Source organism: Python bivittatus, unplaced genomic scaffold, assembly GCF_059951505.1.
Source record: "Python bivittatus isolate LINGU-HERP-01145 unplaced genomic scaffold, Pbiv_v1 ctg000340_np1212, whole genome shotgun sequence".
In the NCBI taxonomy this organism is placed as follows: Eukaryota; Metazoa; Chordata; class Lepidosauria; order Squamata; family Pythonidae; genus Python; species Python bivittatus.
This window is the reverse complement of record NW_028277056.1, coordinates 29,883,246-29,908,133: the sequence shown is the minus strand read 5'-3', so window position 1 is coordinate 29,908,133 and position 24,888 is coordinate 29,883,246. Positions and strand designations below refer to the sequence as shown.

General features: G+C 36.5%; 1 protein-coding gene across 1 annotated transcript in view; it reads right to left on the bottom strand.

Moving 5' to 3' along the window:
* Window positions 1-192: 192 nt before the first annotated feature.
* F5 (coagulation factor V) overlaps window positions 193-24,888 on the bottom strand; it is a 47,880-nt gene continuing 23,184 nt past the window's right edge. Inside the window, exons 14-25 of the mRNA XM_025167236.2 lie at window positions 22,641-22,800; window positions 20,287-20,523; window positions 19,471-19,678; window positions 17,778-17,957; window positions 16,484-16,600; window positions 16,011-16,082; window positions 15,430-15,524; window positions 4,166-4,321; window positions 3,103-3,247; window positions 2,691-2,839; window positions 1,797-1,979; window positions 193-665 (exon numbers count right to left, since the gene is read on the bottom strand). Of these exons, the coding sequence (XP_025023004.2) occupies window positions 519-665; window positions 1,797-1,979; window positions 2,691-2,839; window positions 3,103-3,247; window positions 4,166-4,321; window positions 15,430-15,524; window positions 16,011-16,082; window positions 16,484-16,600; window positions 17,778-17,957; window positions 19,471-19,678; window positions 20,287-20,523; window positions 22,641-22,800 (1,849 nt within the window). The 3' untranslated portion in view covers window positions 193-518. The remainder of the gene's footprint in view (window positions 666-1,796; window positions 1,980-2,690; window positions 2,840-3,102; window positions 3,248-4,165; window positions 4,322-15,429; window positions 15,525-16,010; window positions 16,083-16,483; window positions 16,601-17,777; window positions 17,958-19,470; window positions 19,679-20,286; window positions 20,524-22,640; window positions 22,801-24,888) is intronic.

The window sequence follows — 24,888 nt, the reverse complement described above, 5'->3', positions numbered from 1 at the left end:
TTCTTTGATTTCCCAATCCATCTTATTGGCTTAGATGTCTCAGATGGTCACTCATCTATGTACTAACCACCACCAACCTGCTTTAACTTTCTATATCAGCCAAGTTGAGCTAGAAACTCCCACCTGCTGAGGTTTAATTAATCTAATATTTTCATTATATGCCCTCACATGCAAGCGCAACAACAAAAAAAAGAAAGACAATGTTTTTTTTATTTGAGAAGAGGGAGACACAGAAAACATGAAACTGGCAAAAAGTAAGATTTCATCATATTAAAATATACATTCATGATTAAAGTGACAGTACAATTATTTATTGTATAGTTGCTTCAGTTGTGCTATTTGAATTGATATTTCCAAAGCTATGTGAAAGCTGTAGCTGAAAATTCTTTGGGCAAGCACAGTTTTATTATGCTAAGAGATTTTTATTGTGTTTTTGTTTTTCCTTTTAAAAACAGAGTTAGTGATAAGCAAACTTAAAAGGTTGAAATTTCTTGATTTGATGGTCGTCTGCCCAAGCCCTAAAAGGTATCACAACCAAAGAGTTCTATCCGGAGTGCAATATATTCATTCCATGTTTTAGGGATGACACGAATGTACTGGGAAAATATAGGTGGTTTGAAAAAGTGTTTGACATGCCCATTACTGTTAATGTTTCCTGTGAACACCTAAATATAAACACAAAAGAATGAATTAGTATAATATGCAGAATGAATGAACATTTCAAACATAAATGTCTCAAAATTACTGCAGAATATCACCAGGAAAATGATTTTCTGTCTCAGATCACCTCAATAACACACAATTTGTGCTTTTAAAATTTAGATAAACCTAGCAAGTTGCCTTATGGTTTCAAGCCCTTGTTCCATTATTTGAAACCAGTACCATCTGTTATTGACTAACAATTTGTTTTGGCAAACCCATTCAATTCGAGAAGCATATCCAAAGTATTGTAGAGTCAGTGTGCCTTTCCTCTACATTGTCCTAGCTGATGGCACCTTCTAAATGCTTTTAACATGGGAGAAAACTCATGTTGCTGGAATTCCAGGAAAAATTCAGCCATAGAGAAGAATAGGAGACATGACTTTGAAGATTACTGACTTTCCAAACCCTCTGGAAGGGAAAGGGTTCATCAGGCTACTGGCTGGTCCACATTGCCATCATTTTCTCCTTCGTTTGTAGAACAATATGAGGCAAAAACATTCATGGTAGAATAAATGTTTGACCATGCCTGGGACGCAAGAAAAACAAAATTGATTGTGCCCAGGAACTACCCTTTTGTGAAGCACTCCAGCACTGGCTTGTCGTTTTTACAATAGGAATACTAGGGTTAGGTCCATCAGGACACATGAACTATAGTTGGCCTGAGATAAGACTCAATGACTCTCCAGGTTTTTGAGCAGTGATCTTTCCAGGGGCCTAATCTGCAAAATGATCTGCTAGCCTGTCCCATTATATCAACTACTGCTGTATTTGTACCCCTTTGTTTCCTCTGAATTGAGAAAGGGGCATCTGGTGCCCACCTAATTACAAATCACTGTTTGTAATTAAGCAACTTAACAATGTATTAGGGTAAAGTGTAGGAGCTGTAACAAAACCAAATGAGATAGTACAGAGCCACTAATTCCCAAAGGGTAGATCAAGACCTATGAAAGGGACATTAATAATAAATGAAGGCAACATACATTTTTAGGCCTTGTATATTCCCAGTATAAAGCCATATATATGGTAATCCAAAAACAAAGTTGGAAGACGTCATTCAGGTCATCAGAACCACAAATAAGATAAGGAATTGGTACCTTTTCCATGGAAGTGGAAGCATCCAAATAAGGCTTCCATGTTGAATCATCATCACTATAATGGATGGAAAATGTTTTCACATACATTTCTGTAGACATCGATTTAGCTCCTTGAGTTATTATGCTTGTTATCTTTGTAAGTTGTTGCAGGTCAATTTGTAGCCACTGATAATTGTTGTTTGCCTACAGGATTAAATAAATTAATAAACCACCATATCATGCTACCCTTAGTAGTCGATTTGATAACTACCTACACCCTGCAACTAATCCATTGGGTCCTACAGAAGTGCACAGGAAATCTGAATTCACTAACAGTTAAGTAAAATGCTATTAAAAATCCAAGAGAACACATGGAGTTTACTACCTACCCTAAATTCAAACACCACAAGCCCAAAGATAATCTCCAATTAAGACCTTAACTGCCGTATAATTGATGGAATCTCTCCTCCCTCTGTTTTAATTTACCTTCTAATAAAATAGAATGCATTTAAAGCTATTTAAGGCTGCTTCATGTATTTATACTTGAAACATAATTTTTCTTAACCTGAATACAATAAACAATTATTTAAAGACTCATATATTATACAAGAATACCTATCAGAGAGAAAGTATTGACTGACGTACATGTAACTAAGAAACTACTGCCATATAATTTGTGAAGTGACTCTGCTAAAGAAAAATAAAAGTGAGGAAGTAAGTAACAACTCAACATCATTAAAAATATACCAATCATATCAGCCACACTCTCTGCTCTCTCTTCTCTTTTGATTGTTAGATGCCACTGATTATTAGAATGAAGCTGCCTTAAGCATTTAATTTAATGGAAAGATGAAATAAAAAATATTTCAACAAAGAAAAAAACAGGCAAGATAGTTTTATAGCTTTTGTTTTTACCTTTGGTAGCCAAGCATTTGTCCGCCCTTTCAGATTGAGGCGGGCAAGGGATGGTTCCCATGAACTCCACCAAGTCGTCTTATAAGAAGAGGCTGTAATCTCTGAATTCTTGATAGCCCCACTTTCCATTCCCAAGGGCATAGAGCACCCTATTATAAATGCATATTCTTGTTAGATCTATTTAGTGCCAATATATTTTACAGGAAAATATACTATCAGGCTTGGAATCACATTTCAATCATGTTTGATCACGTTTGATCAAGTAATTTAATCTCTTTTTTTCTAATATTCATCACTTGTATAAAATCTCTTTTTCTTTGTACTTTCAGTGTTTTTAACAACATTAAATGGAACCATCATCTGTTTTTCCTCATTTGACAGTAAATAAGGGTCATGTCTGTTCATGTCTTACCTTCAACTTCACAACCCAGGAGTTCAATGCGGAAGGTAGGCCTGTTGTGGAACTTGGTTGGATACAGCCTAACATATCTGGCAATAATAGGAGGGTCAATGTGGTTTTCTTTTACTTTGGTACCATCTGAATTACCCTCAAAAAACTAAGGAAAAAGAAGTCCACATTCTGTAAATTGTCTCATTTTAAAAATATGAATTATTTAAAATACATTTGCATCTGAAAAGTTAAACTGAATTTGAGCCTATTCAGTCATGAGCAATTCTTGGTTCTTAGTGAGAGCGCACATCAAAAGAAGCACTGAATCATTTCAATGGGATTTGAGGATCAGAAAGTTTCTTTCACATTGCAGGGGTCCTGGTACATTTACTTGTTTTAGTTTCTTGGTGTTTATTTATAACTTGTAATTGTTCTCTCCATTTTCCCTGTCAAACACAACTACCTCAGTCTTTGATATATTATTTTTCAGATTCGTATTCCTCATTGTATCATACAGTTGGTCTAATGTACACCACAAATAATTGGGATTTTGGCCAGCAATGACACATTATCTGTAAACAAAAGTACACAGACATTCTTATCCACATTCAACACACCTCTAATATAATCAGAAGCATTCTTTATACATTTATCCATAATATTAAATTAAATATATTAAACTGCCCTAAATCATATGTGCTGCTCCCAACTTCAATTCTCTTTGCAATAATTTATTTTATTGTTTATAAGTCAAAAGAAGGAAGAGATTACCTGCCCACTCTTTACATTCTTCTCACCTACCAATTAAATATTTTCTAGTTTTTGCAACTCTGTTTCTCATTCAAAATTAACCTAGATCTAGAAACTACTTCATTAAAAAGAAATCAAAAGGAAAAAGGATAAGATACTAAATTCAACATTTTTGGCGCTGATCGGTTTAAAAGATCTGTAGACAATATATAATTTTCATACTATTCTCTTTCGTATATTAATATTTGAAAGGGTAAAAAGCTTTAATATCACTTCTATATATTTTCAAGCAGAAAAGAAGTATGAGGATTTCAGATAGAGGAAACATACAAACCATTTGTGTTTCAGTGCGTTTTCCTTTAAAAGCAATCCACTTTTGCCCATCTTTGCTGTAGGTAACAAAATATTCCTTAGTATGCAAGGATTTCAGTAGCTGCATGGCTCCTTGGGTCTGAAGGCCTGTGATGACAACTTGTCTTTGTAGATCTACCTATACAACAACATATACGTATAAAATATTTCATGGTTGTGCTGATACCGACGGTTTTTTTAAGATCTCTTGGCTGTATTTATATTTATATTTAATTTTTTGTACTGTTTTAAATGTTGACTGTTTTTATTTTTGTTAGCCACCCAGAGTCACTGGTCTGAGATAGGTGGCTTTATAAATTGAATAAAGAAAGAAAGAAAGAAACAAACAAACAAATAATCCCAGTTTCATTTTTTTTTCCAGTTAAAAGGTATCCTGTACAGTATTAGAGAAGAATATTAGGGTTGGTCCAAGAAATCTGCTGCCTCAGATAAAGGACCAGATGTTTATCACCATCTCTATCAACTTACAAATTACAAACAAGCCGACAGTTGAAATCTAGTTCAACTTTGATGGTAGAAGAGCATCCTCTCTACTGTAAGCCAATGTATGACATACAGGGCAAATAGTGTCTACACTCATCTGTCTCGTAGCCTTCACCATCTGTTGTCTAAGGCTACTATCTTTCTCAGCCTAAAGGCAAGACCATCCAGAATGCTTTTGACATGGAACACAGTGTTGTGAAAAATGTATTCATGTAGGACACTAAGCCATAATGTATGAGGTTTTGTATTCTTTTGATTGCTAAACCATTGTAAATTCTCATTTATAGCATAGCATGTGTGAACCCAGCAAACTATGGCTTAACACAATGTAGGAACCAGATATAAAACTGATCATGTAAATGAAATAATATGCAGAACCTGAATATCTTTATAGCAGGCATGCTTCCTTTCCCAAAGAAGATCAAAAGAATATATGATTTGTTATTTATGCAAATTAAAATACAAGACTCTTAACTTATATTACTTTACAGCTATAATAAACATCTGCTATAGCTTTACAGCTATAATAAATATCTAAATAACAAAGAAGTAGACTAGACCAGTAGACTAAATAAGTAAATGACTAACTGATTATGGTCAGGCTTGTAGAATTTGAATATAATGAAACTATTGTACAAATCAAAGATTTTGCTTTCCAACTCATCCGCTATTCCAAGTGGGCAAGCAATTTTCAAATATTCCTTATTTTGCACATTTAATTCAAAATATACCCTAATCTGAGGTGATAAAACCAACACATTGATTGTTAATATTCTTAATGTCTCAAGAATTTCAATCTGTTCCAAGACCATTTCCACAACCGAATCACATTGTGATGTTGCAATAAACTATTGTTTCAGTGACAATAGCTTTATTGTCAAAGGAAGACCATGTACAGAACAAAAGAGATCAGCCATTTCAAAAAAATTTTCTGTGCTCCTGAACTCCATTTATTTGCTTTTAGCCTGGCTTATTAATTCCATGCCCAAGGGAATAAGATCAAAAATTAGTTTCCGTAGAATTAAATTCCTCAATACCCAAGTCTAAATAATTTAATATCTCTGAAATCATATTAAAATTGCATTTAAAAATTTAATCAGATTAAAAATCAGATAAAAATTAGAGGGATGTGTCACTCTTACAGTAAGAAATGAGTCCAGTATAGGTTCTCATCAGCTCTTTGGGCACTGGGAGGATACATCTTGCAGACTGAATTTGAATCAGTTAATATATGTACTTGGTGTTTTGCATTTTTCTTTGTGCAGTCATTTAAAGCTCAGAGACAGGGCCATATCTTCTGAGCAATGATATCAGCCTCTGTCCATTATATTCCTAAATTGTCCACATTCACTATATGTTGGCACCTGCTCTCTGAAATACAGGTAGCCCTTGCTTAGCGACCACAATTAGGACTGGAAACTCTGTCACTAAGCAATGCAGTCGCTAAGCGAAACATCACCTGTCATCACCTGACAGCCATATGACATCACTTCCATTTGGTTGTTAGGTGAGTCATTGCAGGTCATTTAAGTGAGACATCATATGACCATGACTTGCAATTTTATTGACAGCTTCTCCATTGACTCTGCTTGTCGGAAGCTGGTTGTGAAGTGCACAAATGGCAATCAGGTGACCACAGGACACTGCGATGGTCATAAATGCCCACTGGTTATGAAGCATCTGAATGTCAATCACATCATCATGGGACGCTGTGACAGTTGTAAATGTGAGGACTGGTTGTAAAGTTACTTTTTCAGCGCTGTCATAACTTCGAATGGTCACTAAACAGAGCAGTCATTAAGCAAGGTCTATCTGTATGTTCAACTCTAATACAAGGTGCTTACTCTTATGTCTTTTAGATGCTTGCATCTTTTTCTTCAAGCCTTCCCTATATGAATGCTATGGATGAAATTTAGGTTTTCCCCCTCCTTTCTACCCATCTTTTTACCTGTATGTTTTTAATTTGTGTATTTTAATCATTTCAGATTTGCTATTTGTAAACATTTTGGGATTATTACATGAGAAATTGATTTAAAATATATTAAATAAATAAATAAAATACTATTACTTCCTCTCAGTCAGGAATTCTATCACAGCTTCAGTCCTATGACACATGCATTTTTTTCCTGCCATTTCTAAGTTTGTATTACCTGATTAAATTACATGACCTTTGCCTAAAGAGTGAGCAGTTCCTATTCCTCTCATATCTTTTCTCATTAAAAAAAATCAGAAGCAACAGAAAGTGGGAAGGAGTTGCACTGTATGTTCAAAGTATCCATTATCAGTTTAGAAATCCAAATGAGTGACCTTGGTGATACTGTAGTGAGCTTCTGGATCAAATGAGTAGAGGAACAAAAAAATTAATACTGTTGTTGGTGCTTAATATCATAAACACAATGAAGAAGATGTGAATAATCCTTTCCAAAAACAAATTGCAGACCTTTTGAAATGGCATGAAGTATTACTATGAAGAGAACTTAATTATCCTGGCATCTGTTGGAAGACAATTCTTACCTTCCAGACAGTTGTTTCTTTCGGAGGGGAGGAAGCACAAGAGGACAGACCTATCCTTGACTTGATACTAGCCAGTAATGAAGATGGAGGCCATGCCCCTCCTTGCACCTAAACCACAGCACTTTTTTTTCTGTGTCCCTGTGAAAGTTAGTTCTGACATGGTTAGGAACAAATGGCCAGAAACCAGTTACCACAATCCATTGCCATAACAAGGGACAGGTCGAAACCATTCCTCCTGCCCAGAAGAGAGGAGCCTCAGGCCCGTTACGCAGGTGAGAGTAAAGGGGCAAGAATCTGAACTTTGATTTCGCTGTAATCTGGGCTTGCACTTGATATGTAGCAGTGTCCAGAATTCTGTCATAACAGCTTCATTCCTTTTTTATTAATCTTCTTATCCAAGATTAGTATCCTTGGATGCCTGCTCTCTTGTGCTTCCATTTCTAATGTTGTTGAGAGAAGCCTGACACTCCCTAGCCCATGAATGAGACAAGCTTAAGTCATATTAGTTGTATCAGTGTTAAAAGCAGGTTTTCCCCTTTATTCCAACGCTGTCCAAGGGTATCTCAAAGCATGTACAATATGTTAGGCTTACTTTGGAGGCACACCTGATATTTGGCAATGACTAGAAATGGAGGTGATAGAGAAAGGATAAATAACAGCACTGGGAATAGCAAACTTGGAAGTTCTTTAGCAAGGAACCAGCAGCAACAGGAATTTCAGCAGATAGTGGCTATCCAATGCTAGTTCTGATTTTAAAGATATTGAAAGTTTTATTGGACTTCGAGAAAGTGGAGTTTAATAAATTCAAAGCAATGATGGATTAATTTTTCCATTGCAGAAAAAGCTAAAAGAAAAGCAGATCAATAAGTGTGGGAGTCCATATAAAAGAAGATTCTGAAACCACAATTGCAAATAGCTCCAACAATGAGAGGAAAAGTAGAAGGCAACTGAAGGAGCCAATATGGTTGCACAAAAAGCCTAGTGAAACAACCAAACAACAGATAACCAAACAAAAAAGGGACAGATGCAGGAGACAAAAATTATCTCAGAAAGAGTACAGATGGTTAACCCAGAGTTTTAGAACTAATGGCAGATAATGAAAGAGTTTCCTCATCAAACTGAAGTGAGGTATTAAATATGAACCAAAATTTTCAGTACTAGGCCCTGTATTTTCCAACATTTATTTATTTGTTTGTTTGTTAATTAAATTTATCTCCGCCCATCTCCCCCTAATGGGGGACTCTGGGAGGCTTACATGATCCATTAAAATAATAAATACATATAAAATTACAGAAAACATAAAAACTATACAAAACTTTACCAAAAAAGAAAAAGTCTAAGAGGCTGATGGTTTCCAGAGCTACAGATAAAAGGCTTCTAAGGGACTAGCCATCCCCACACTTGATGTCTTCCCTCCTCACCCCAGGCCAAGTGGCAGAACCAGGTCTTCAAATCCCTCCAGAAGGCCTGGATGAAGGGGCCAATCTCAACTCCAGGGGCAGGATATTCCAAAGGGTGGGGGCCACAGCCGAGAAGCCTGTCTTCTGGACCCTGCTAATCGGAGCTCTTTTACCGAGGGGGTCCAAATCATGCCCTCTCTGTGTAATCGGGTGGGATGGGCTGAAGTCACGGGGAAGAGGCAGTCCCTTAGGTAACCTGGTCCTATGCTGTATAGGGCTTTAAAGGTGATAACCAACACCTTGAACTGAACCTGGAAGCAGACTGGTACCCAATGCAGCTCACGGAGCAACAGTGTTACATGGGCCCTTCTTGGGGCTCCAAAAATAGCCCACGCGGCTCATTCTGGACCAGCTGTAGCTTCCAGATACTCTTCAAGGGTAGCCGCATGTAGAGTGCATTGCAGTAGTCTATTTTATTAAGGATTTGGATGAAGAACTGGAATATGGAAATTATACAAATTGGAAGGTATGGCCATTATCCTAGACAACAGAAATAATATTCACAAATTTGAAAAAAAACCTGGGAATAATAGAATGACATTTAAGGGAGACAAATGTAAATTTCTACATTTAAGAAATAGACATGAAATGCACAGGTGTAAGATGGGAAAACATAGCTTCATAATAGTACTTGGAATAGTAGTTGAATATAAATTGAATATGAGCCAGCAGTGTGATACAGCTACAGAAAAGACAAATGCACTTTTAGCTGCATCAACAGAACTGTAATTTCCAAATCATGGGAAATAATTGATTCACTTTATTTTGCTTTGCTGAGACCCCACCTCAAAGTCAGGCAGTACATTTCAAAAGGATTTAGAAAAGGACAACAAGGGTGATCAAGGGACTAGTTCCAAAGTCCCATGGACTGAAGGCACTGGGAATATATAGCATTGTGGCAGAAGGAAAATATGACCATACAGCACTTTTTAAATGTCTGAAAGAATGTCATACAGAAGAAGGTCAGGACCTATTCTCTACCATTTAGAGTGCAGTCAAGGAATAATAAATCTGAGTTACAAGAAGGGAGATTCTTACTGAATATTAGAAAATAATCCTAACAGTAAAATTAATTCATATCAGTTACCTTTTGCAGCGTGTGTCCATTAGAGAATGAATAGCCATCTGTTGGGGAGGTTTTAATCTGAGTTATGGCAACAAGCAGGGGATTGTACTAGATGGCCTAAAGTTTTCTAGGACTACCATGTGAGAAGCAAAACTCTGGATGACTGGTAGGTGGCACAAAAGTGTCGAGCTTTCTTTATTGCTTTGCTACAGTCTACTACAGGGTTCCTCAGCAACTTGAAGATGTGTGAACTTCAGCTCCCAGAATTCCACAGCCAGCATGGCTGTCTAGGGAATTCTGGGAGATGAAGTCCACACATCTTCAAGTCACCAAGGTTGAGGAACCCTGGTCTAGTACATGCCTGGGTTCTTAAATTAGTAGCCCTCTTTTTCAAACTCTAAGTTGATGATTCTATATTTTTCCATCTCATCTTTGCAAAATTGGAAGTCCATGACAGAAAGATTCAGCCCCAGATACTCCAAAAGTAGGTTGTCTAACTGCAAGGCCTGATATGATAAACAGGCATTCTTGGAAGATAATTCATACATCTTCATGCAGCAGCCAGCATATGAATCATTAACAGAGATGTCTTCTGTCTAGAACTGCCAAAGCTAGAGTTTATTAAAAACAAAAATTCAAAATGTGGTAGAAAAACAGAAAGTCATGCAAGTTTCCCCTAAGGAGTTGAAATAAGAAACACTGGGACAAAAAGATGCCAGAACTAGAGAAATGCTTGCCATTTACAACATCACATGGTAGTTTTTTTATATAATTAGTGAAACATCTCATGACTTGTAGAAGGTCATGAAAGACTTTGTAGAATGGCAAGCACAGTAAAGTAGAAACCATTTATTTTTCTTTTTAAACATTTAAGTTTTGGGAACAGTTTTCACCGTTTCATTTATGCTATTATTTACCAGTACAAATGTCCATGAAATGAAAGAAGCTCTTTCTGCAAGTCTTCAAAACAAAGGCAAATGGTGCTGTAATATTAAATGATGCTATGACATTAAATGTGGTCTAATTGACCACAATAAAGTGGTATGTGTGTTTGAGAGAGAGGTAGACAAACAGACAGAGAGACTACTTTCCAAAGAAGATGCCAAATTTTCCTCTTCAAATGCAAGCCACAACGCAGGTCTAAACTTATATCATGGACACTGAACAGCTTTTAACTATAGCTGAAACATTTCTTTTGTCAAAATGATTGCATTAAATTCAAATAATGATCTGTCAGTTTTGCAGATAATCAAAGAAAACAATTCTACCATCTAGTGGTTTTCCAGGTTTTGCAGCCCAGAGCTGGTAGCCCTAATCCAGTCAATGTTTTAAGCCATAACTTCTGACCCATGAGGCCTGCCAGGTGCTTTATAATTTCCCTATTTTTAGTCATAGACAAGAAGCTCACAAGATTTATCAAGTAGCTTCTGGGCTATCATAAATTGGTGGTGCGTTTTGCTCTGCCACTGTTCAACTCCCATGTTGCATAGCTGGCCTTAGCCAAAATATCTGCCATTCTAACTTTCCAAACCATCACCAAAGATTGCAAAAAGGACAGAAAAAAACGTTTACAGCAAGATTCCTATAGGGGAACCAACTTCAGATTATTCAAGTGAGGTTGTTTGGTTTTACTATGTTTTATCCAAATATGGAAATCAGTCATATTATGAAAAAGAGTACCATTGCAACTTTAAATAATCACCCAAGGATCTCATAATTGAAAATGCCTGTCTCGAGGGCCCTAAGCATCATGTGCAACTTTGGGGGGCTATGGCTGAATTTGGACATTGAATAGCATGGTAGAGGGCCAGATTCCAGAAAGTAGGAAGAGCCAGGACAAAGGGATAACAAGAAAGCTATGTTAAATTGAAATTAATTCAATACAGTGAATAGTAAGTAGAATTATTAATATTAGTCACCTGATTACATACAATAGCAATGTTTACGGAGCTCTGAAATTACACCTAATTCTTTGTGAAGGATTCATGTGGCCCCTTTCTTTATTCCAGTCATAAAGAACATAAAGCTCTACAATCCAAATGCAAAAATATATTTATGAATAGAATAATCTCAGCAATTAAAAACAAACAACAAGAAAATTCTGATTTAGTTTGTGTCTAACAATGCTCACCAGTGGAACAGATACTGTTTAGAGAGTATATTCTCTCTCCTCTCTGCTTACAATTGAAATTTCTTCCACAGAGAGAAGATGGAGAAATTGTGCTTCGTTTATTCTCATACGAAGTTGTCATATTCGATCTTGTAGCCAGTTAAAGCTTTGTCCCTATACACTCTCAAAATTATATTATTGCCAAATTAATTTGTATTCTGAGAAGAATTCCAGTTCACATATCTGGAAAATATGTTCAGAAAATAAATTCTTTTTTTAGAAAATTTCTATGGGGTTCTTCAATTCTGAGAAAATCTTTACAGAAAATGCAATTACCAGTTAATAAGGGAGGATTCTGTTTTCCAAATCTGGAGCTATATCATCACACTTACCTATTTTTAACTATTAAATACTGGAAGCAATCTATTGGTGTCAATTTTCCAACTTGGGCAACTTTGGAATATACTGTACATATATAGCACCTTTAGTTGGATGGACAGTATTAGGATCAAAATACACAAGAACTCTAGTATCTCTGGAACCAATTATGTCAGCTGGAAAGTTATGGAATGCAATAAGATTTGACCCCTTTTCTTATGCTAAATTGACTTTATGGGGAAACCCAAAGTTAAAAATTGGGAAAGAGATTGTGTTATGGAAAAATTGGATGGAAGCGGGGATATTGACTTTGGACCAACTGATAGACAATGAAAATGAATATTTAACATATACTGTGTTAAGACATAAATATCAGATGTAACCCAATGGCAATATTTACAGATACAACATTTGTTAGCAACATTGTTTGGACCAGCAGCATTTTCAGTTTCTGAGACACCTAAGATACTAGAACAACTTGTTAAATCCTTTAAAACTAAAAAACCTACTATTAGTTTTTATAGATATTTGTTATCAATAAATCAGTTTGACACAAGTAGTCCTTGACTTACGACCATTCGTTCAGTAACCATTCGAAGTTACAATGGTGCTGAATGAAGGGACTTACGACTGGTCCCTGAAATTACGGCTATTCTAGTGCCCCCGTAGCCACATGATCAAAATTCAAGTGCTTGGCAGCCCACTCACATTTACGATCACAGGGGCACTTCAACTCCCCCACCCACCTATCTCCCCCCATCTATATCCTTTAGGCCCCCTGCACTCTGTGCCCCCTGCCACCCTAGCTGACCTTCACTGTCCTCTTGCTCCTACTGCTGACCATGCATGTCTGGCTGGCCCTTTGCAAGGCAGCTGTTGGCCACATGAGGCTTTCTTCACTAGGTTGCACAAGGTGGTTTCCTCGCAAGACCTGGTGAAGATGGCCTCACATGGCCAGCAGCTGCCTTGTGAAGGGCCAGGGCAGGCATGCCTCATCAACAGCAGGAGCAAGAAGAGAGTAAAGGTCAGCTAGGGAAGCGGAGCACAAAGCAGCAGGAGCCTTAGAGTGCAGGGTGGTGAGGGCGACTATGGCTAGGACTGGGCTGGGGCAGCTGGGGCTTCCCAGAGCATGGCGGCTTTGCTCCATGCTGTCGGGGCTTCCTGGGGCACCGTGACTTTGCACTACACTGCTGGGGTAGGCTTTCATGCAGTGTAAAGGGGTTTTCTGGCGCACTGTGGCTCTGGGGCTGCAAAAAGCTTGCAGCCCCAGAGCCGTGCCACACTAAGAAGCCCCTGAGCAGCAGCTCATTCTTTCCCTGGCCTTCCTGAGCTCATGCCACACTGCACAATCCCCTTCCTAGACATCCTCCACCCCCCATGGCACCCCTGTGCTCCTTACCTGGGACTCCTGCCTCTTCCCACTTAATGACCTATGCATCTTGGGGTTACAATGGCAACCAGGACTGCCCAGGATTGCTGTCACTAAGTGATGCAGTCACATGACATCAAACTTTACAACTGTATCACTTAGCAATGGAAATTCTGGTCCCAACTGTGGTTGTAAGTCAAGGACTACCTGTGCAGATGCTAAGAAATGAGTGGAATAAAGAATTAGAGGTTCCTATATTGCCTAGACAATGGGAGAGTGTCTTAACTTCTATAGCAAGAGTGTCAATGGACCTTAAACTATGATTTATATGACAAAAAAAAAATATTTAGAATTTATTGGACTCTACTACATATGTATAGAAAAGGACTGTCTAAGACAGCTTTCTGTTGGAGATGTAATAAGGATAACACATGTTTTTATAATGTCCTATACTTACTATGTTTTAGGACAAAGTAGTAGATTATATAAATATGACTGAGCAACAAAAACTAAAATTTTCAGAGGATAGTATTATCTTGAATTACAAACCTAGTGCATGGAACTTGTAATATGTATGGCAACTGGACAGTGTAAATGGATTCTCCATGCCCTTACTATGGCCAAAAGACTGATATTGCAGCAATGGAAAGATAAATGTATGGGTCCTTTTATTCAACAGATTGAAGACCTGATAACACTATGAGCGGATTGCCTATAGACATAGACTTTGTATAGACAAGTATAATGAAATATGGGACTCATTTATACAAAATACAACAGGTTAAAAAAGAATGATAGTTATATAAGTGTATTAGAAATAAATATATATGCACTTGAATAATATTTACATTAGATAAGCATATATTGAATTGTAATTGTTAACTGTTGTACCGATATATTATACTTCTTTCTTTTTTCTGTTATATTTTTTCTATTTTTTAAAAGCACTTTTTATGTGTTGTTTTTTCCTTTGAGAATGTATATATTTGCATTTAATTATCTTTGTATTTTGTTCCTTTTCTTTTTCTATTACTATTTTAAAAGCAAAAAATAATAATCTTAAAAAGCTTTGTCCCTATAACCATTTCAGACGGATTACTTTAAAATGTCAATTCTTTTTTTAAAATGTCCTCTATGTTTCGGTAAATTCCTTGTACCTTCTAATCAATGGGCTTGCTGAGTAGTCTTTAGATCAGAGAATCCAGCTTTACGCAGAATTACATGAGCTCGTCTGAAATAAAACTTTGGCTGTGCTTGTGGCATACTAGCAAAAATGTACCAAATATTGGTCAATCAACTCTTTACTCTTAGAGAATGTTCCATTTGACATAGATACAAGACTGGTTACCTAATCTAATATCTCTTTAACTGACTAAAAAGCACTATCTGGCCAAAGTAATGAAAGACATTAGAGGTAAATATCTATAGGCCCATCTGTTGATAACTATAGCATATAGCAGGTTGCAATTTAGAATGTAAGAGGGGCAAATGATATACATCATGAATGAAGGGGGGAAAAAAGAAATGTTATATGTTTGGAAATTAAGAGAAAGGTGCAAAAAGTAACAGCTCTGAATGAAGGTGGTTAGATTTAATGGAGCAGAATAGATGAATATATGCAAAGAAGAAATAGCTTCTGTAGGGAGGATCAAAACAGTCAAGATGGGAGTTGTGACTGTGCATTGAAGCCTTGCCCACTTACTTTGTACATGAATTTGACATCAACACATGTATAAAAAGTGTGTGGCTTTGATTGTTTTACCACAACTACTGTCTTGACTTAATAAACACCATCTGTGCTTATTAAGACTTATGTATGTTTTTTTGTTTTGTGATTAATTCATACCTGGATCCATGGATGTTCATTTTCCTTTTTGATGATGCTCCAAGCATTATATTTTCCAGCATTATTCAGTCTTGCTAGCTTAGGCTCCCAATATCCTGTACAGAGGCATGGAAAAGATATGTTTGTAGAAGTGTGTCAACAAGATAAGGCTGCTTTGCATGGTCACTTCCATTTTTTACTAAAACAACAGTAAGAGATATATTATTATCATGACAGGAAATATAGATAAAATATTGGACATTATCAGATATTAATTGTTATATAAGAATTGGAAGCAAGAAGTAGAAAGAAAAAAGTATCGATACAATTCTGAAAATGTTACAACAAATATATTGAATACTGTATGCTAGGTAGTATACTCAATAATTAATATTTATTGTTCTTTTTCCCTGCCTTTTTTTATATTATGAGACCATTATTTCCACCACCATAAAAAATGAAGTGAAAATATGGCCCACATGAAGTATAATCTACAGGACTGGTGCTCATTAGAGCCACACAGTGCAGTAGATGAACTTCTAGGTATGGGATTTCCAAATAACAAGATTCTTGACATTTCTCAGCTTTAAAATTCAACCTACCTACATGACCTGAAGCACTTATTTGTGAGTCTTGTATTATCCCACTTGTCAGACCCATTGGTAATTTACAATCTGCAGAGAGAAAGAGACAGCATGGAGATACTTTATTAGCTTTTCCTAAATTTTGGCATTAAGCAGAATACTCCTTATTAAACCCAACTGGAGAGAGAGGTATGGTTGCTATGCTGACAGAAGAACGGCGTATCTTAGGTATGCTCAGCTAGGAAGGGGCAAAGACACAAGCAGATTATGTAGTAATGATATTAAAATGGGACACCTGCTTTCCTCCAAATCCCAGAAATATTTCCAATGCCTGCTAACTAGGAAATGTGCCAGTGATGTCATCTACGTGCTATCCATACACAAAAAGAACCTGGGATCTCAGAATTGGTCCCCACCACTTTTTTCTGTATCCCAAACTTGTAGTGAAGCTGATGTGCCTTGTAGAGTTCAGTACAGTTAAACTCTGTTACCTTTATCAATGACAGTAAAGAGAGCCTGCATTCCTCCTGCCTGATATTCACCAACTTCTGTTTCTAAAAGCCATGTGCCAACTTTGGATGGTTTCATTTCGATGGTGCTGAATGAACCTTGAAAGCAGAGAGGAAAGGTATGCTAATTTTTAAAATAGATTTAAATTCCAACAATTTGAGTCATGTAGTAACATGGTGAGTAGAACAGCATGTTAAACTCAACCAGAAATTACATAGCAAGCTCAGGTTTATAATTATATTTACAAATAGTTAGTGGAACAAACTATTGGTTGACACAAGAAGAAAGTAACTGAATTTGAGGAGCATCTGTCCAGCAATAGGTGCCCTATGTGTTACTTTTCAATAAGGTATACTAACATGAGTAAGAGTTTTACAGCACTCCTTCATTAAACCTTTCCAGTCTTCTGGTATTGGACAGGAGATCTGCAGTCAGCTTCATCTTGTAAGAATGTGAACTGGAGCTCTGTATAGTCAGAAATCCTAGTTTATCAGTTTCTCTTTTTACAAAGGTTTCTATTATAGCATAAACATGTAGAATAGGTCTCACTCCCTCTTATTCACATGAATATACTGCCCCATAGGCAGCCATCAAACTTGAACAGGATTCAAGTGTTCTGTGAATAGCTGAATGCTTTTATGAGCAGTTATTTCTCATATATGTGAGAAGTTTTGTATTGCTACCCAGAATTGTCTCAGATTGTCTAGCTGAAGAGTTGAGGGTCTTAGTATACCTGTGAAGGCTGTTGGAAAAAAAAATCATTGTACATTTACAATGAACAAATTTCATTGCATACAAATTTAATAATACATACATACAGATATGGCCACTATGTACATCATAAAGAAAGTGTATCTTACAAAAGGTAAGGTGCTGTTATTTTACATATTTCACTATTTCAGAAAAGCTGTATGCTATTAAAATTCCAATGTACTGCAGGCTGTATAATGCTTCTTCAAGAGAATATCTTAAAAGAAGAGTAACAGTGTTATGTAAATAGTGATGCTATCATGTTTAAATAATACCCTATTTCCTTGAAGATTGTACACAACTTTAAATGCATTGTGAATTCCATACTGATTGTTGTTGTTGTTAGATTTATTTCCTACATTTATTTCGTACAACTCAATACGGTATACATAATACTCTTACCTTCTATTGCGGCCAATATATTTTGATGAATGCTTTATATGTATATTCACACAAATGCAACTAGTTAGAACTGTTCGAAGTCCTTTCAGCAAAAAACAGACATGTGGATATGAATTTATTTACCAGGAAGAAGAGGAAGGACCCCAAGTTGATTATCTTCCATTCCCTCTTCGGTGAATGTCTGACCATGAAAATGAACAACATGGATATCTGTGGGCCCACCCATGTTCAGCAAATGCCAGTGGACATTCTCATCTTTGTACATCTTCAAGCCCTGCAACTGGTAGGAGATCCCATTAATTGCTGAAAATAAAAATACGATGAGTGATTAAACAAAAAGCATTGCAGTTCAATTTAATACATCAGATTAAAAATGCGTAATAATAATAAAATGGAGATCCAATAGCATTGTGACAATTTGGGGGAAAACTGCTCTTTTTCTGTTTTGTTTTATCCAAATAAGCTCCTAGTTGTCACTAAGTTTTCATCTGCTTTTAACTAGTGCTATAAGGTGAAACATACAAGAAGAGATGAAAAAATTATGTATTTTTTAATTACTTCATTCACAAATGTCCAGCATGGATTGGTCTTAATACAAAAAAATCCTCATTCAGGAAAAGAAGTCAGCCCAAATAAACTTGAGCACTGTAATAGCAGGAAGATGAATTACAAATACACCTTGCATTTTTTTGTAGTTATTATGAGCCACCTTCTAAGCTTCTAAAGATTATGATATAGGCAAATTTGGAAATTCCAGTGGAAGTACATATCTAATTTAAATATATATTTTATCAAAACCAAATTATATAAAGCTTCTTCCTGAAAAATTAGTTATGAGAATCCTGATTTTGACTATAATTGTGATACAGCAATAGAAAGGGAGAAAAAAAAATAAGTGAGCAAAACAGTGCAGAGTTGAATAGCTTCACAGTTGCTTGTGCTATAGGGGGTAAGATGGACTAAAAGGAGGGAGACCCAGATTCTATCGTCCCCGTCCCTCCCTCCCCCACTATGGAAGCTTTGCACCAGTCACTCTCTCAGCCCAACATACCTCAACAGAGTATTGTCAGAGTAAAATACATCTAATGCTGTGCTTAGATATAACTACTTACCAAATAAAAATGCTATACTACTATAGTCATATTAATTCAAGAAAAATTTACACTAAAAATCTCAATCACAGAATTCTTAACATAATATATGGAAGGTTTATTCATTATTTGTTGGATTCCACCTTTTGTATGGTGGTTCAAGACAGCATGCATAGCAATCCTTCCTCCTGTGCTTTCCCCCAGATATCTACCCTGTGGGATAGGGTGAGCTGAGAGAGGGGGACTGGGCCAAAGCCACCTTTAGGAATCAATAGATGTATTTTTTCTGCTTCTCATCAAATAGCACCTCTGAAATTTTATTTAAAGACAGAACAAGGATAATAATAGAATCTTAGAAGTGAAGGGGAATCTGATCTGTATACTGTGATGTGGTTTAAGAATATATGTATATAAATATAAAGTTGTTTTATTTAGGATACAAAGACTAGAAGAGAAAGTAGAAGAGAAAGTAGGATCTAATAGATTTGATATTAACACAAGCAATCAGTTAACAATTGAGCTGATTGTTTTAACAATGGATAAATACAGGTCTGTGTTTGTAGATCTGCTATTATTAAGATAAGGGAAAAAGAAAAAAATACAAATGTAATTTTTATATACAAAAAGTTAACATTAAGTACACAATCCTATTATGTTGTCAATTAGCATGAAAATAATTTATTGTAACTAGAAATCTTATAGAAGACAAATGAAAATATTTCTACCAGGAAAAGTGTGGCGCGATTGGACTCCTAAGAGTTTCTCTGCATGAGACCTTTTGTCAGATTTTTTGAAGTACCAGCTTCTCTCCTCATCAAAGATCATAAAAAGCAGGACAAATTCTCTCACGTCTATTGGCCTGTTATAACTGTCAATCATGCCTTTCTGACAGATCAAAATAGGTCCAATCAAGCCAGAGTGAATATCTTTTTCCTGCAAAACATGTTTTAATTTATTTTTCAAGTTAAAAAAGAAACACAAAAATAAGCTCTAGGAATGTGTTTGGGCATCATACATTCAGTAATAGAACAGAATTAAAAGTAAAAATGATCACCAAACCAAATATGAAAAAGAATTATTAATTACAAACACCCATACGTATTTAACCCGGAAGGGAAATAAACATAAATATTCAATCAATATTTCTATACAAAACAACATTTGTGTTAAAGGAGATAATCTGTTTGGAAAAATGTTATTAATATAGCTAATAAATGGTGACCAAATTTGATTCAATTTCTCCTTCACTGGAGAGTTTTTCAAAATTCTTTGGCCTACCAAAATATTAGTCAAAACCTAAGGAAAAGAATACAAAACCACAATACATAAACCTACAAACAATACTGAAACAATAACATGGTGATCTAAACAGAAATCATTATTGTTTTCTTTCTCAAAAGGAATCGCAAATCTAAGATACATCTAATAATCAAAATGCATATGCTGAAAGATTAGCCATACATTCTTATTTAAGGTTAAATAAATGCACTATGTAATTATTAAGTTTTCTTTTTTATTATATTCTATTACATTTGTCTTACCGGATTTACAGCAGAGTAATAGGCCCATGATCTACATATTTTCTTATTGTGCGTTGGCCCTGACCGTTTGGTGACATGCCAGACATATGTATATGTGCCGTTTGGCATGACTGCATCATCCTTTTTGAAAAAGTCAGGAGATTGGTCATCATAGCTTCTGCCTTCAGAAGATTTCTCATAAAGAAGGCCATGAGCATGAAGTGAATATGGTCTAGAGGCCAAATTTTTGAACTGAACCTAGAGTGTTAAACAGTCAGTGATTAATACAGAGGTAAGAAACTATGCCCAAAAGAGTTTCAAACATTTGTAGAGTTGTAGCCTGAGTTTCTGTCACAGGTTGTAGGGTATTTCAAAGGACCATGACATTACCCTGAAGCTGCAAAGAGGTTATTTTCTCCAATGTGATTGTACAATATGCTTACATTTTTATTTTATTTATTTATTTATTTTATTTTTTGAGTGCTTATCCTGCACATGCCCAAAAATTATCAATCAGAAGCTGGCATGAACAAAGGACCAATCAGGAACCAATTCCACCAAAACAACCAACCAGGATTGGGCACAAACAAGGAGCCAATCAGAGACCAACTCTTACCAACCTGCACCAATCCAAAACCAGCTTGCTAAACAGTTAGAAAGTCAGGAGCCCAATTAGTTCCTGCTCAGTTGCCCGTAGTCTGCATAGCAGACCACCTTGCTTTTGAAGATGCCAGCCACAGCTGTCAGTGAAACATCAGGAAATCTGTTGTCTAGACTGCAGTCACTAAACCCTGAAGCTCAACACTGCCCAACGGATACTGGCTGTGAAAGTCTACACCAGTATATTAAATCCAATTTACTTTTGCTTTGGATCCTGCCCACCTAAATCTGTGTGTGACCCTTGTCCCAAAACAGTTTATATACCTCATATACTGCATATACAGTGTGTTATTACTTTCACTAGAAATCTCTCTATATACAAAAATGTTCTATACGGGTAGTCCTCATTTAACGACCACTTGTTCAGCAACCATTCAAACTTACAACAGTGCTGAACAAGTGGTACTTATGACTGGTCCTCGTAGTTGCGGCCATTGCAGTGTCCCCATAGTCATGTGATTGCAATATGGGTGCTTGGCTACTGGCTCGTGATTATGACATCGCAGCATCCCACGGTCAGGTGATCACCATTTGCAATCTTCACTGCCAGCTTTTGACAAACAAAGTCAATGGGGAAGTCCGCAAGAGGTTGCAAATGGTGACCACATGATGTTGTGCTTAATGACAGCATGGGATTTGCTTAATCCCATGCCAGAACTGCCACCGCTAAGTGGCAGGGTCACTTAGCGACAGAAATTCAAGTCCTAATTACCATCATTAACTGAGGACTACCTGTACAAGATTGTCTCAGTCAAAGAATATTATTCAGGTGGTCCTAAAAAAATATGATATGATATTGTACTTCTGAATCACCATATACAATAGTAGTGAACTCAATTTCCTGAGAGTTGAACTTATATAGTAAGAGCCACACTAACCATATGGGAGAGAGAGAGAGATTGAGAGATCAGCTAGTTCAGGGAATGCAGGCTTTGCAAAAATACAAAAAAAAACAAAAAACCCTGAAAATTTGTAAGGCATAACTTTTGGGGGTGGGGGAGGGAGGGAAAAAGAGAATGGAATGGAATATCCTAAATAGGAGCAATAATATTTAATATTGTGTTGTAAATGCCACATGAATAAACTAAAAATATATGAATTAGGGTAGATCTAATTTATTTTATTTCTTGTTTTGCTAGGCAGATATCCTCTCCACTGATTTACATCCAGATTGTAAAATATGCCTCAGAGTTAGATGCCTGTGCTCTAAGTTGTTCTTCCTTTTTTATAACTAACATGTCCATTGCACTCTTAGCAAGTGCTCCCCCCCACCGTCCACCCCGGGCTTCCTGGACTGATCACGGGACTAGGCTTGAGCACAGATTCATTCAAAGAGTACTTCAAAGCTCAGAATTCCTGTAAGGGACTGGATCTGTGAGAAAAAGAAAAGAAGCTAAGATCCCCAGCTTCTTACATTTTCAACTGTAAGATTTGTTTGCAGCATGCTAGCTGACCTTATTCCTGTTGGTGCTCATTCCAGCCGATGTGAAAAGCCCAAATCTGATTCCAGTGTTGTCCGTGGTAAATTTTTGTTACATCCTTTGTATAAACAATTTCCTTACTTAACATGTAATAGTAAGACACAAAAATTTGAAACAGGCTTTTTAAAATCCTGAAAGTGATTCTATTAATTGCAATTCACACATTTTTCATGTTTAATGTTGATAAGAATCCACAGTGCTCCTATTATTAAAATATTGGGAACATGGACTTACTTGGATCACATCATCCACCTCAGCCCTAATGACAGGACCCAGCATACCAAGATGTTTTTCATATTCCCCTCCAAGGTTAGGTGTCTGGAAAGTATAATCAGGATAACTTCGGAAAACAGCTTTTTTGAATGTGGTCCTGGTTGGGTGACTTCTCACTGAACTAAGGATATGGAAGGTTTTGGGGGAAAAAACTGTGAATTTTTAAAAATCTGCTTATACTGCATATCAAGTAGTACTTGCAGCTGTAGAAAGAGAAATGGTAGAATAAAAACAACAAAAAAGACATGTCATATCAAATGTATTGTTTGACTTTATGACCTGGTTCACTCATTGTACTAAGTTATAATATGGCTTGGGCAGCATATAAATTTAATAAATTATTTTTATCACTATTATTATTATTACTAGATTTTGGCTTAAAGCATTATCTGAACTCAGGCATTATAATTTAGAAATCATAGATTATGAATTATTGTGGGTTGTGTGAACCCAGCCAGTTGCAAACCATTATTTAGTAACAGGGAAGCAATCCATGGGCTACAGTTATGTGTACATAGCTTGTATTAGGTTTATTAGCGGGATCCATGGCTTGGGCATGCCTACATGTGCTATTCTCTATTTCTGTTTGAATAGCAGGCTCCATGCTTCTTCAGATTCTTCAGTTTCAAATTTAGTTCCTTGAGTAGCAAAGGGGGCTCCTCTCTGATAAACATAAACATGAATCCAAGATGGACCTGCAGAAGAGCTGGCATTCCTTTGTGTCTGTTCAGCTTTTATTCCTCCTAATTTGTGAATGTTTAATGTCAAATATTGAATTGATAGAGAATTGTTTTTTCTCTTAATACTAGAAGTCAATGAACACTTTTATTGCAGTTGTACAAAATTATTATTCTCTAATTCCCCTAGTTCCAGGACATGAACTGAAAAACAGATTTACACAATTGAGTGATTTGTATTTAGAATGCAGTCCTATCCATGCTTACATGAAAATTAGTCCCACTGTGTTTGTTAGGCTTATTCCTTTGAAACTGTGCAACCATAACTTCATCCCTAGTGCTATTTGAAAGCATAATAGACTATTAGAGCCAAAAGTGCCTTTGGAAGTGATCAATGTCCTGCCCAGTTGCAAGGCTCTTGCGACTATGGCATCTTGTCAAAAAGCTGTCCAGCCTCTACTTAAATAACTCCAAAGCCAAAACAAAAAACAGAAAACTCAACATCTCTTGAAGCAATCTATTCAACTATTAAACAATTAATAGGAAGGTTCTCCTAATTTTTACCTGAAATCTGTTTCACTATAATTTCTGCCTATTAATTCTAGTCCTACTCCCTTAAGCAAAAGAAAACAAGTTTACTAACTTGTGTCATTATCATCTGCTCAGAGAAAGAGGACTTCAACCAGCCTTTGCATCCTCAAACTGTTACAATTCCAATTTAAAGCCCACTGAGTATTGTTCTGGACTGTTGTGACTATAGTATTTTTCTGGTGCTAAATTGCTATATGGACAGGAGAATGTTTTCAAGAAGGGAGCCACCAGCTGATCACTGTTTGCTTTCTTTGACTAACAGCTAAGAATAGAGAATGGACAGCAAATTGGTGCTCAGCTGCCAGGCAATACTTAATGATGTTCTGTTACTTACATCCTCACAGGTGTATGCCTGTATCTCTCATTCCTCTTTAAAAAAAAAAAAAAGTATCATTCATCAGTGGCTCACCTCCTCTTCAAAACTACTGACTTTGGCCTGACAGGATTACTGCATTTAGGTTCTCTTGCCCAGTCCAACCAATCACTGCCATGACAAAAGAACAGAAGCTGATAGATGAGTAAGCAGTGACTCTCCGACAATCAGAGCACAGTTTTCCTTCAGGCTCAAGGAAGTGAAACCAAGTTGCTTGGGCAATGGCATCCAGCGTAATGTAACATTCCCCACTCTGTGGAAAACATGGGGAAAACCGTATTTTCTTGCTTCCAGAAAGCTCCAGCCCATGGTATTATCTGACTGATAGGAGGCCTCACAGTCTCTTATCAGATCTGCACTCCTATTTGGAGGTCCCCTGACTGACTGACTGACTGATTATTTATTGATTATATGCCATCAAGTCAGCATTGACTCTTAGGGACCACATAGACAGATTTTCTCCATGAAGATCTGTCCCTAAACTGGTCCTTCAGGTCTTCCAAAAGTGCACCAATCGCCAGTGTAACTGAGTCCATCTACCTTGCTGCTGGTCATCCTTTTCACCTTC